General features: G+C 41.3%; 1 protein-coding gene across 4 annotated transcripts in view; it reads left to right on the top strand.

The window, feature by feature from the left end:
• znf423 (zinc finger protein 423) overlaps window positions 1–12,885 on the top strand; it is a 160,375-nt gene that overhangs the window by 25,269 nt on the left and 122,221 nt on the right. For all 4 annotated transcript variants that reach the window (XM_032524132.1, XM_032524133.1, XM_032524134.1 and 1 more), the window contains exon 2: window positions 2,181–2,243. In XM_032524132.1, the coding sequence (XP_032380023.1) occupies window positions 2,181–2,243 (63 nt within the window). The remainder of the gene's footprint in view (window positions 1–2,180; window positions 2,244–12,885) is intronic.

Raw genomic sequence — 12,885 nt, forward strand, 5'->3', positions numbered from 1 at the left:
TCAAACCACATACGGCTACCAGCACCGGGCTCCAGCCGAAGCAGCAGCCAGACGGCCGCCTCGCTGCTGAAACAACCGACAGCTGCAGCAGGAGGCGGCGGTAATAGAAAAAAGGGACCTTCTGTTGTTTGAGCTGGACCGAGGATGTCAATGTGGACACTGGAGACACATATTAGTACCAGGTGTAAATGTAATCCAAATGAATCATAATAAATTATTCATATTAAAGAAATTTTGAATGGATGTGAAGAAATGACTCGCAGCCCAGTCTCTGTTTTCATTGGATGTGATGTGATCATGCTGTGCTCTATATTGGAACTTGTTCCAAATGAAATGCTTCATTTCAAGTTCACAAAGAAGCATTATGAGTTATACATACATATTTTTTTTATATTTAGGGAATACAATGAGAATATATGAGGCAGTCGGCAGGGCACAGGGTACATGTTTCTGATGTGTGTGTGTGTGTGTGTGTGTGTGTGTTGTGTGTGTTTCATCCTTTAGTTCTTTTCTTGTATTACATCCAGATCACTTATTTTATTTCCTCTCAATCCTCATTCTCTGTTATCAGATATTCCAGAGATTCTTTCAAACTAGGTTGTAATAGCATTACGATCAGTAATGTGTGTTTTTCTTTCTCTCTCTGCATGCTTCCTAAATCTCTATGCAACTTTCTTTCTCATTGTCTTATTCTTTCTCCGTCTCTTGTCTCGCCAGCGTGTGGCTGTGTTGGATGGGAAACCCAGCCTGGTGTTAGCTTTGGCCAGTCAAAAATGAAGTCACGGCAGTATGTTTTTAGTTGCGATTGAACGGACATACATGTCAGGCTGGGTAGCTTCCTTTCACAATATAGCCTGCTGTGGATCACTTAAATGGAAGGATTCAACTGCAGTTGTTTTTAGTGCAGATCAACCTTTATGCAGGGATTTAGCCTATTATTTCAAGAGACCTGACCATTGATGATTAGATTAGCAGGAAGTTTCAATATAATTTAATTATCTGTCCTCAACTTGAGCTCGTGGGTTTGCTATGTAGAACTTTACCCACCCTCACACATTTCTAATTGTTGTAGTTTTAATGGTCCACATTACTCCCTGGGGAAACTGAAAACCCATATATTAAGCAACCAGATTGTTCCGTATATTCCGGCTGAGCGTAACTGTGAGGATGGGGTGGGTCAAGTGGGAGCCGATGAGGATATATGGCGTGAGGAAGATGAGGAGTGATTTAAAGGGCGGGGGGGGTGGGGGGTCGTCAGGGAGAGCAGGATGAGAAGTAGGATTTTGAGAGATCTGAGAAGTGAGTAAGTGAGGAATCGTGTGTGGGGGGGGGGAGGGGGTGTACAGGAAACCCCATTGTGTGGTGGCTCCAGCCATGTCCTGTTTGTGTGCCAGCTGTACTTCCCTCCTTCCTGTTGTACCCAGGAAGTCAGTGTCACATTCCAGCTCTGATCAGCTGTGTATTTGTGGGTCCGAGAGTTCTCAGGACATTGCCAATACCTGCTTTTGTGTTGCTTCCCTGGTCTGTGTTCAGAGGTGGTAATATCATACATTTATGAGATTAAACGCGTGCGGAGGGAGATACATGCAGACTTCATAACCCTCCAATAAAACTTCTGTGTATTGTAGTGCCTATGATTTTTAAAGTTGTTCAAAAGTTGTTAAAGTTTTTTTTATTTTTGGGCCATTTTTAGGCCTTTATTGACAGGACAGCTTAACACATGAAATGGGAGAGAGAGGGGGAATGACGTGCAGCGAAGGGCCGCAGGTCGGAGTCGAACCTCTACATATGGGCGCCTGCTCTACCAACTGGGCTATCCGGGCGCCCAACTGCTTGCACTTTTAATCCAAAGGGATGGAGACAAAGAAAGACACAAAATATTTTCATAAACAGACCTGGAGTCCAGGTTTAACACATCAGGCTCCTCTCGTCTGTTAGTGTTGTCAGGTCTGTGTGTTGGATCACATCATCAAGCAGCTAAACCCATTCAGTTCTGTGTTACATTAAACAAAGAAGAGCAAAAAATACTTTTTAGAAGCTAGAAGCATTTTTTTCTGCTTGAAACATTTAATAGATTTTGAAAATAGCTTTTTGAGATTGAGCACATTTTTGCTCGTGATCTTGGGCTGCTGATAATAAATACTTAACATACATTTTAATGTGTCTTCCTTTCTCCTCAGCGGTAGAAGAAGGGGAGTCTTCAGAGTGTGGAGGGACCTGGGATGAATCAACCGTCCAGACAGGTTTGTACACACACACACACACACACACACACACACACACACACACACACACACACACACACACACACACACACAACACACACTGATAATGTAATTGAGTTCCAGCAAGCTGTCAGATCTACACGAGAAGTTTAAGTCTATATTTCTCAGACACAAACACACAGACACAAACCATTTGTAATATCAATTCCACATGGTTTATAATGGCCTGCTCAGAGGGCTATCAACTAAGAAAAGATGGAGAGATGAAGTGAACAAAGAGGAGTTTGGGTGGAAGGATTGGTGAAAGTATTAGGAGAAAGAAAAACCATAAGAATGAGAGGGAGATGTGAACAGAGACCGAGCACTCTTGGTCTCGGGAGTCGAACTGAATGGAAAGAGAGAAGACAAAGGGGATATGGAGAGAGAACGATTGGTTATGGGGGGGACAAGAGAGAGATTTGTGTGCTTTTTCACTACTCTCTGTGGTCTAGGGATGTCCTGGGAGGAAGTCAGTGAGATGGCAGGGCTTTTCTTTTCTTTTTGTTCTTTTCCTGGATTTTGTTTTTCCTTGCGGTTTCTCCAAACCAACTTCTATATTGCTCCCTCCCTGTCTCTCCCTCCCTTCTTTTATTCTCCCTTCGCGCTTGTTTCCACCGTCAGATGGAAATTACAAATTATTATCACTCACCCTTTTGTCTTTAAGCCAAAAAGAACCACTGGACCAGAGGTGCTCTGACGTTCATGCATGTGACTAGATAATTGGAAGGCAATTATATGGATTCACAAAAACATGTACGGTACAAATGACGCGTCTTCGCCATGGCACTTTCAGACGCTGGGTTTGACGCTTCACACACATGCAGAGAGGTAAAAAGTCACCGACCGTGGGAACCGACCAAGGTTATTCTAGTTTTGCATTTTTCATGAGTTTTTATTTCGTTTTGACTTTTTAAAATTTAGATTAGTTTCCATAAATCTTTAAAGCGGGTTTGCTAAAAAATGCTTAGTAGTTTTAGTAGAAAACGTCAACTCTGAAAGATGTAGTGTTATTTGCTCTAATAAAGACATTGGCAAAGACAAAAACAAAGGACATTTACTCAATAACTTTATTTTGTTAGTATTGCGAACAGACATTACAGTAGTTTGTTAGTTATCCTTTTCTGTAATGCCTCGTTTGTATTTCTATTTCAGTTTACGACAATGTTTTTTCACACCTAGTTTTTGTTATTCCGTTATTTGGTTTGTTTTCGTTAACGATTATAACCTTGGAACAAACCCTTGGCTCTGCTCCAACTGTGAAAGAGCCTGACGTCGGCCGACCGAAATATAGGACATTAGAAAATTAGACATTCATCTCGACATCAGACGCCCCGCCGGGTGCAGTTGAGCGATCCTCGCTCCCCCTTGTTCATGCTAAAATTCAGTCCAACGCTAAAATAAGTTGTGCGGATAGAAACAGGCTCATATCTTACAGTGTAGGCCTAGCTTAAACCTGGCATAACTAGGCTCTTGACATTTTTACTCACTGTTGTAGTAAACTATTAAAAATGAAATATCAAATTACACATTTTCTAAACCATGGCAAAACAGTTTAGTTGTAGTTGTAGTTTAGCTGTAGTTGTTTGTCAGCTGGAGCTAGTTTTTCTGCTCTGGTTTGCAGAGAACAGTTAAACACTTCCTCTGACTTGATCCCAACAGGGAAATAAGATACTGCTGAATGTGGTAAATATGCAGTTATCTCTCTCTACCTCTCCTGCCCTGTCTCTCGATCAGCTCTACAGGGATAGGAAAGTATGACCCTTGGGGTGTCTATGACGTACTGAACCCTCCCATCCTTACACACCCCCAGACCTGTGCTAACTCTCCTCCAGGGGCCTCTCTCTCTCTCTCTGTGTGTGTGTGTGTGTGTGTGTGTGTGTGTGTGTGTGTGTGGTGTGTGTGTGTGGTGTGTGTGGTGTGTGTGTGTGTGTGTGTGTGTGTGTGTGTGTGTGTGTGTGTGTGTGTGTGTGTGTGTGTGTGTGTGTGTGTGTGTGTGTGGTGTGTGTGTGGTGTGTGTGGTGTGGTGTGTGTGTGTGGTGTGTTTAAGGGGGGTGCTGACTGAGGTCCTGGGTGGCTCACTAGAACTGCTGTGTGTGTCAGTTCCTGCAGGAAGCTAGAGTCCCATGACACACACACACACACCCACCCTCTATCTTGCACTCTTCCTCCCATAAAACATACTGTCCCATATTCCCTTACTCAGCCACTCTTTCAATTTGGATGTTAACATCAATTCCCTGTCCTAGCATCCTTGCATCACTTTTTCTTTCTCTCTCTGCATGCTTCCTAAATCTCTATGTATCTTTCTTTATCATTGTCTGTTTGTCTCTCCTTTCTTGATGTTGTGTGTGTGTTGTGTGTGTGTGTGTGTTGGTGTGTTGTTGGTGTGTGTGTGGTGTGTGTGTGTGGTGTGTGTGTGTGTGGGTGTGTGTGTGGTGTGTGTGGTGTGTGTGTGTGTGTGTGTGTGTGTGTGTTGTGTGTGTGTGTGTGTGTGTGTGTGTGTGGTGTGGGTTGTGTGTGTGTGTGTGGGTGTGTGTGTGTGTGTGTGTGTGTTGTGGGTTGGATTGCTGCCTATCCCTTATTCAAGCAAAATAAATAAAAACCACTTTGCTTCCTCCACTCCCTGGGAGATGGTGTTGACAAGGACGGGGTGAGAAAGGGGGAAGGAGAAAAAGAATGAGAGAAGAATGGAGAAATATACCTTCCCATCCTGCTATTAAATTCACAAACTTCCAACCCTCCTCTATCCTTTATGTGCTCCCTCCTTCGCTCTCTCTCTTGCTTTCTCTGGAAAATGTGTGTTGAGTTTGGAAAGACCCACGGGAGGGAAGGCGAGGGGGAGGTGGGAGGGTGACTCAAAGGGAATAGTGTCGAGCCAACCTATGCCCCCCCCAACCCCCCTTTCTACATCTCCTCCTTTCCTCTTTTTCTTCCCTTTCCTTGGCCTTTCTGCCCCAGAGAGGACCCCTTGGAAGCAGAAGGTCCCCTAACACCCTCCATCTCTCTTCCCCTCTGGCCAAACCACCCCTTAGTGAGACAGAAGAACAACTTGTCCCCTTCCTCCCTTGTTTCCTCTCTTGTTCCCTCACTCCCCCAGTGTGCTGGGAGAATAACAGTCAAGTTGCCAAGGACAGAGAAATGAAATGAGAGAGAAAGATTTGGAAAGGCCAGGTAGCAGCAGAGTTTCCCTGTTCATAAGAGTCATCTGTTCAGGCATCAGCGTATGTCTGGTCTCACGCAGGAGAACTTCAGAGGGATGAGTGTTTGTGTTAAAATCCTCCTCTCTTTCTCTAGAGACTTATTTTTCTCAATTCTTTTCTGACAGTCTATAGCCTACACACAAAGCTACACACATACACGTTTCTCTTGGACAACACACGCACACATGCACACATAAACACACACAGGCACCCACACTCACACACACACACACACACACACACACACACACACACACACACACACACACACACACACACACACACACACACACACACACACACACACACACACACACACATACATACAGAAAGAGCCTGTGAGTCATCATGGAAAAGGTTTGTCAGGTCCCCAAGCTGAAACTGAGAAACCAAGACCTTACTGCTTTATTGTTATTCACAAGTACTGTGTGATTGTGAGTGTGCGCGTATATGTGTGTGTGTGTGTGTGTGTGTTTATAGATGTGTGGGGACAAAGACATGACTGGCCCGCCACAAAGTTAGATCTACCTGTCAGAAAGTATCAAGAAATAATGTGTGTTAGAACAGAGGTGCATCAATTAATGCAATTTCTAAGACAATGTCCTTGAAACAACAAAAGTAGAACGTAACAAATGTAAATGATTTGTCACTTCTCATCTATCCGTATTACAAAACATATGAAAATGCCTTTTCACCTTTTTTTATTTGTCCCCACAATCCAGTCAGTGTGTGTCCGTGTGAACTTGTTCTCCAGTATGCTGTGGGAGTAGTTACTTTTTTTCTTTGAAATGTCAGAGGTTTTTCCAGTAGTCTCACAACTAGGGCCGGGCGATGGGAAGAAAATCAGATATCACGATATTCTTTGCCAAATAACTCAATATCAATATTGCGGCGATATTCTAGGGTTGACATTTGGTGCTTTGACAAAATATCTTCACAGTTAGATTTTAGATAAATAATCATCAGTAATGTGGGCATAATGTCTAATTGGGAAAAAGGCAAATAGTTGAACAGTTACAACAGTCTGGTAAGTTCAGAAAAGTACATCACTTTACTGTAATGCAGCCTTTAAAACCAAGAAAAGACAACTAGTCTGAACTGTCATATCACAAAATTATGGTATTCAAAATCTAAGATGATATCTAGTCTCATATCACAATATTGTTATAATATCGATATATTGCTCAGCCTTATTCAAAACCCAGATGCTTTGGTCCAATATGCGCTGTATGGTTGTAGTTCAGCAGGTTTATGCACCACAGTGACATTAAATGTCGTTGCAGGGGTCAGGGATTCACGGATGTTTACCCAGCATCTCTCCAGAGCCTTCAGTGTTTGATTTATTTCTTTAATAAAAGAATTATACAAAATAAAATATCCTTCTTTAGACATTGAACAAAAAATGTATATCAACATAATGCAGTAAACACAAATGTTGGTCACACATCTAGACACACCTGAAACGGATGACAAATTAAGGCAGCAGAACATAACACAACGACAAGAAAGATTAAATAACACACACAGCCCTTATGCATTACATTTTTGATAAGTAAGATTCAGTGGGAAAGTACAGATTTTTGTGTGTTGTGCAAAATGAAAATAGGTTTGCAATGGTATGAGACGGGGCAATAACTAGGGCTGTGCAAAAAATCGATTCAAATCGCAATTCAAGCTCATTCGTAGAATTCCAAAAATCAATAAAAAAATAAAATAAAAAACATATTGTACAGTATGTCTACTGCAATCACTTGATAGATACTTTATTGATACCTAAGGGGAAATTCAAGGTTCCAGTAGCTTACAAAGATCACACGCAACATACACATACATCATAAGAAGATGTTTAAATAACAAATAAACACATCCACATGAATAATATGGATATGAATACATACATACATACTGTATATACGTACGTACGTACATACATACATACATGGGAAAAGTAACAATTCACAGTATTTACATACTTTACATACTATTTACATACTATGAATTGTTTTTTTAATCAAATCGTTTTTGAATTGAAAATTGATATTGAATCAAATCGTGAGCCTAAAAATCAGAATTGAATCGTGACATTTTCTGAATCGTACACCCCTAGCAGTCACCATCTCAAAATATCACAGTATACGGTGTGACAAAATTAGTTTCATCATTATTAGTAGTGTTATTAGTTATTAGTTAGTAAATGAATGAAAACAGAAGGGTTGTTTTGGTTTATGCTTTATTTGAATTTAATGGAAGTATGTGGGGAAAAAAAGATTTGAAAATAAAACAGTTTTTTAATACTGTAGATGAGTGAATGTATAAGGCATAATAATTGTCATACCATGGTACTGTACACCGTCAAACCGCTGTACCGCTGCAACCCTAAATAATCAAATCCTAGGAACGAGATGGTTAGATTGGATGATGCATTCACATAATCTCAGCTATCCGTCCATCGATAGGGACAGACACAGAGGGTGAGGAATGTTAGAACTTGAGAAAAAGTGTTTCAGAGGAAAAGTCAAAAGAATGTTAGAAATGAGGAGTTGAGGGAATGAAAGGAGATTCTCCTGGTTCACTGTAATAATGTGATGATGGCCAAAGCTGCGAAAAACAGGACACTGGCCCTTCTCCCTCGTCTCTTTTTCTCGCTCTCCCTCCCTCCTTCTCTCGCTTCCTCTCTCTCTTTTCCTCTTCCTCTATCCCTCTCTCACCGCTACCCTCTGGAGGTCCATAATGTAGTTTTAATTTCCCCAAGGCTACCCCAGCAAAACAGTTTCTGCGTGTGTGTGTGTGTGGACTATTATTGCCTGCTAGTGACAGCTCACAGTGCATCTGTGTTTTTTGTCTGTATTGCAGCATGTAAGACCTTTTGTCTGTGTAATTTTGTTGGTGTGTGTGTGTGGTGTGTGTGTGTGTGTGTGTGTGTGTGTGTGTGTGTGTGTGTGTGTGTGTGGTGTGTGTGTGTGTGTGTGTGTGTGTGGTGTGTGTGTGTGTGGTGTGTGTGTGTGTGTGTGGTGTGTTTTCTGCTACCTTCCATGACGTTAGTGTCTCTTTCATCATCCTGCTTCCAGACATTGATGTTGGGTGCTGCTCTCCCTTGCCGCAGTACGTCCCAGGAGTCTGTGTGTGTGTGTGTGTGTGTAGGTGTGTTCACATGTGTGTGTTTGCGTGTGACTGGTACTCTGTGGCTCAGCAGATCTTGTCCGGGGAGGCCTTGTATTGTGAAAACACATATATACACACACACACACACACACACACACACACACACCACACACACACACACACACAGAGGCTATTGTGGGGGAAGAACAGGAGATGGGAGGCCGAGAGGAGGAGGTGAGGAGAGATGGCCTCTTTATATAGCCACCTAACATATACCCTCATATACACCCACTAAAACAGAGGTTGAGAGAGGGATGGGGGGGGGGGTCGTTCTCTTGAGAGATGGGGAGCAGGCCTGTGTTGTTGTGTCCAGCTGCACCTGTTCTGTGTGTGTGTGTGTGTGTGTGTGTGTGTGGTGTGTGTGTGTGTGTGTGCCCTCTGTGCCAAATGTGTTTGTCATTCTTTGAATCAGCCCACTTCTCAACATTTTGAGCTCAAATAGGTGGGTCATTGCGCTCACTCTCTGTCCAGCAGTATTGTCTCACTGTAGCATTGTGTGTGAATGTGGAGGGGGGGAGGTTAATTCACATTTGATAGAGACCGATTGAATGAAGTAGAATCCGATGTAGACATTTTACACATAGCGCACAAACAAGAAATAATGAATTCAGTGTATCAACCAGTTTGTTTAATTAAAATAGTAAGTAAAATGTTCCTTGGATATTACTTCACAAGACAGTTTTGACCAACTCAAGGAAAGATTTTAAGATAGTGTAATGTAGTGTTCTTGAATGGTATTATAGCTGATACTTGAAGTGTCCTGACTAAAAGGTCTTGACTAGGTAAACGCCGCCCACTGGGCACTCCAACCATGCCATGTGATGCAGGTCTGATTTTAACTTCGTGGCTGGTTCAAAGCCATCCGTTAGATGGTGGTGCCCAGCCAGGTGCCTGTGAATCCTAGTTCAGTGTAGAGTGCGATGTGGAGCAGAATGAAAGCCTTGTGTCTGGACTGTTTGGTTTCTAAACATTCTGCTGGAAGCTGCACACACACTTTTACTCACCTTTTGATGCCTGCTTTAAGGTAGACACAGACATAGAGGGGTGTGTGTGTGTGTGTGTGTGTGGTGTGTGTGTGTGTGTGTGTGTGTGTGTGTGTGTGTGTGTGTCTTAATGCATGCTTGGCTGACAGATCTGACAGGCTGACATCTTCTTACCTTTGCAGTATTACAGTATGTTTTATTCCCCTTTAAATCTCCCTCTAGCACTCTCTTTTGGTGCGCTTGTATCACCCAGGGGCAGTTCAGGAACATTTCCCAGTGTTCATTAGTTCCCTAGTTTTCTTCACACAGGTTATATAGAGATGTACATTGGTCATGCTGTTTGGGTGCGTTTGATTTCTGGTGTTCCACTTTTTGTCCCCGCTAGCTTGTCTTGGACACTGCTCACAGCAATGCTATGTAACTAAAGTCAGACTGTGGGATGGAGTGTGTCCATATTGACTGTACGTGGTTCTTGGTGGTTCTCTTTTCAGTTTACATCCTACTTTTGTGAGGGGAGGGGGGGGACAAAACCTCTCTCCCATCCAGTATGTTTAAGGCTTATTATCATTTAGCTCCCTAATTACCTCAATGAACTCATTTTAACATGGGTAATGAGAAAAGACACACAACTAACAAACACGCCAACGTTGTGAACACACACACATCCACACAAAGTCTTCTGTGAGCCTAACGAGTGGTGATTAGTGGGTCTCAGCTAGGCGTGGTTAGGCTGTGTAACATCATTCTGCACTGTGGACTCGGCTAATTCACTTCTCTTTATCTAATTACCCAGGGTGCGCACACACATGCGCACGCTCACACACACGTACACACACACACACACCATCTCCATATATCTTGCAGATATGCAAAGTGACCTCATTATTCTCGAGCTATCCATTTATATATTTATACTTCTATCTGTTAATAAACAGCCCATTGTCCTCAAGTTACTGAGGCTGGTGGGTACAGCCAAGATTATGGCTTATTACCGTTACTCTAGAGACACACAGTGTAAAAACAATTTTTTTTTCACATCCGTGCCTTTTGTTGCTTGCTGTTCTCCCCCGATGCCTGCATATAGAAACTTTTTAAAAATAGTTTACATAAAATATATATATATATATAATATATATATATATATATATAATATAATATAATAAAAATACAGGCCAAAAGTTTGAACACACCTTCTCATTCAATGCGTTCCATTATTTTCATGACTATTACATTGTAGATTATCACTGAAGGCATCAAATCTATGAATGAAGGAAACAAAATTGAATGAGAAGGTGTGTTCAAACCTTTGGCCTCACTGTGTGTGTGTGTGTGGTGTTATATGTGTGTATATATTTTATATTTATATATAATGTGTATGTATATGCATATATATATTTAATTTATATTGATATGTATATGTGTTTATAAAATGTAGTGAGGGCCAGTTCATTGTCCATAAATACATGACAGCCCCAGAACGTCATAGATCAATATAGTATTGTTGTTGTGATATATATTTTAGTCCATGGGTTAAAAGTAATGCTACCACTGATTTGAATATTTAGGCTGTGATATTCGTGTGGATGGAGGACAGTGGATGGTCCCGTCTGCTACATTGCCCTGTTATCATGTAGACCAATACCTTTAACCCTGACAATGAAATCCTGGTTATGATGCTATATTGAAATTTAAATACAAAATCTGTATTACTTTTAGCCGAGGATGTGGCAGTTAGAGCAGTTAAGTTCTGGACCAAACAAGTCGTTTGAGGACGCCATATTTGGTCAACATTGTTCACCTTTTCTTACATTTTATAGATCAAACAACTAATCCAGTAAAAACAAGTGATTTATCTAACAATTAATTATTTAATTAGCGATTAGCATTTTCCCATTGCTCAATTATTAACAATTTACACACAACAAATTTCAATAAGGTTCAAATCTTTATTTATTAAAATACTTTAACACTGCAGTGTTCAAATAAAAGGAATTTGTTGTGCAACCTGAAGCCAGATGTTGGCTATCAATCCAACAACGAAATAAAGTCACTTTCAGGAGGAATACAAAAATAAAAACTTAAAGTAAACAGAGCAAGTGCAAAAAGAGTAGCCTGTATTTGCTGTTTTTTTTTAACCGTAGTAGGTAAAATAATGAAAAAGCTCTTGTTTAACATCCAAGCTTTTCTCCCTTTTAATCTTACAGTAAAGAAGTGCATATGAACGCGAATGTTTCAAATAATTCTAACAATAAAACAAATTAACAGTTCAAGTCACTTTTTGGAGGAATACAGGTATAAAAAACTTCAAAATAAAAACCCAGGTGTTGTTTCTGTTGCTGCTGAATGGGTCCAGTCAGCTATCAGGATTGGTAGGAAACTGATTTAGAAGTCAGCTCATCCTCCATCAATCACAGAGTGGTACAATGCCCTGACTACAGTATCCTTCACCCTGCTGGACAGGTTAGACTGGCACAACTCGAAATGGCAAAACTTTCTTTAATATATAAATGGCCTTCAGTGATGAACTACAGGCTCAGCCCCCTCTTCCTACACAATACCAAACTCTCTGTTTCACATTTCTAGCGCCATATGTTCCATATATTCCAAATGTTTGTTTATTTTTGCCTATATTTATTGTTGTTGTTGCTGTTACAGTGGTCTTGTCTGGTGTCTATGTGGGCATATATTGTGTATGCATGCACTGATGCATGAGTTGCCCTTTGTTTGTCTAGTTGTGGGAGGAATATTTTCATGTTCCTTATTCGTCACTGGTAACGTGTACTAATGTTTAAAACCAATGAAAAGTTTCCAATAAAAAAACAACAAAAAAAACATAAAAGGTGCAATTTTTCTCTCCTTTCTAAGGGAATTCTTTGAACCCGACAATTTCTTAACAAGTGGGTCGTTATAACTGACTCGTGAGATGTCTGAAACAATCTGGCCTGGTGGCGCATTTATGGAAGACAGTGCTACACTCAAGTCCGTGCAGGACTTACTGTCTGTACAGGTGAGCTACGGGAGAGGCTGGAGAGGGCTAGGTGAGCAGAACTTACGGTGTTTTGCTGCCGTTATCCTGACTCACGGATCATTTTACAAATTCTACAGACTACCACGTCGTTGTCGGCATTAAAATACTCCCACACTTTAGAAGACCGTGTGCGAGCCTTTTTCCCAACGTGTCGTTGCGAGGAATCCATACTTGCGCAGTTGCTGGAGGCAGCCATGTTATTTTTAGACGCATTTACGTAATCGATGACATTGACCATGTCGATGAAT

Source organism: Etheostoma spectabile, chromosome 8 (genome assembly GCF_008692095.1).
Source record: "Etheostoma spectabile isolate EspeVRDwgs_2016 chromosome 8, UIUC_Espe_1.0, whole genome shotgun sequence".
In the NCBI taxonomy this organism is placed as follows: Eukaryota; Metazoa; Chordata; class Actinopteri; order Perciformes; family Percidae; genus Etheostoma; species Etheostoma spectabile.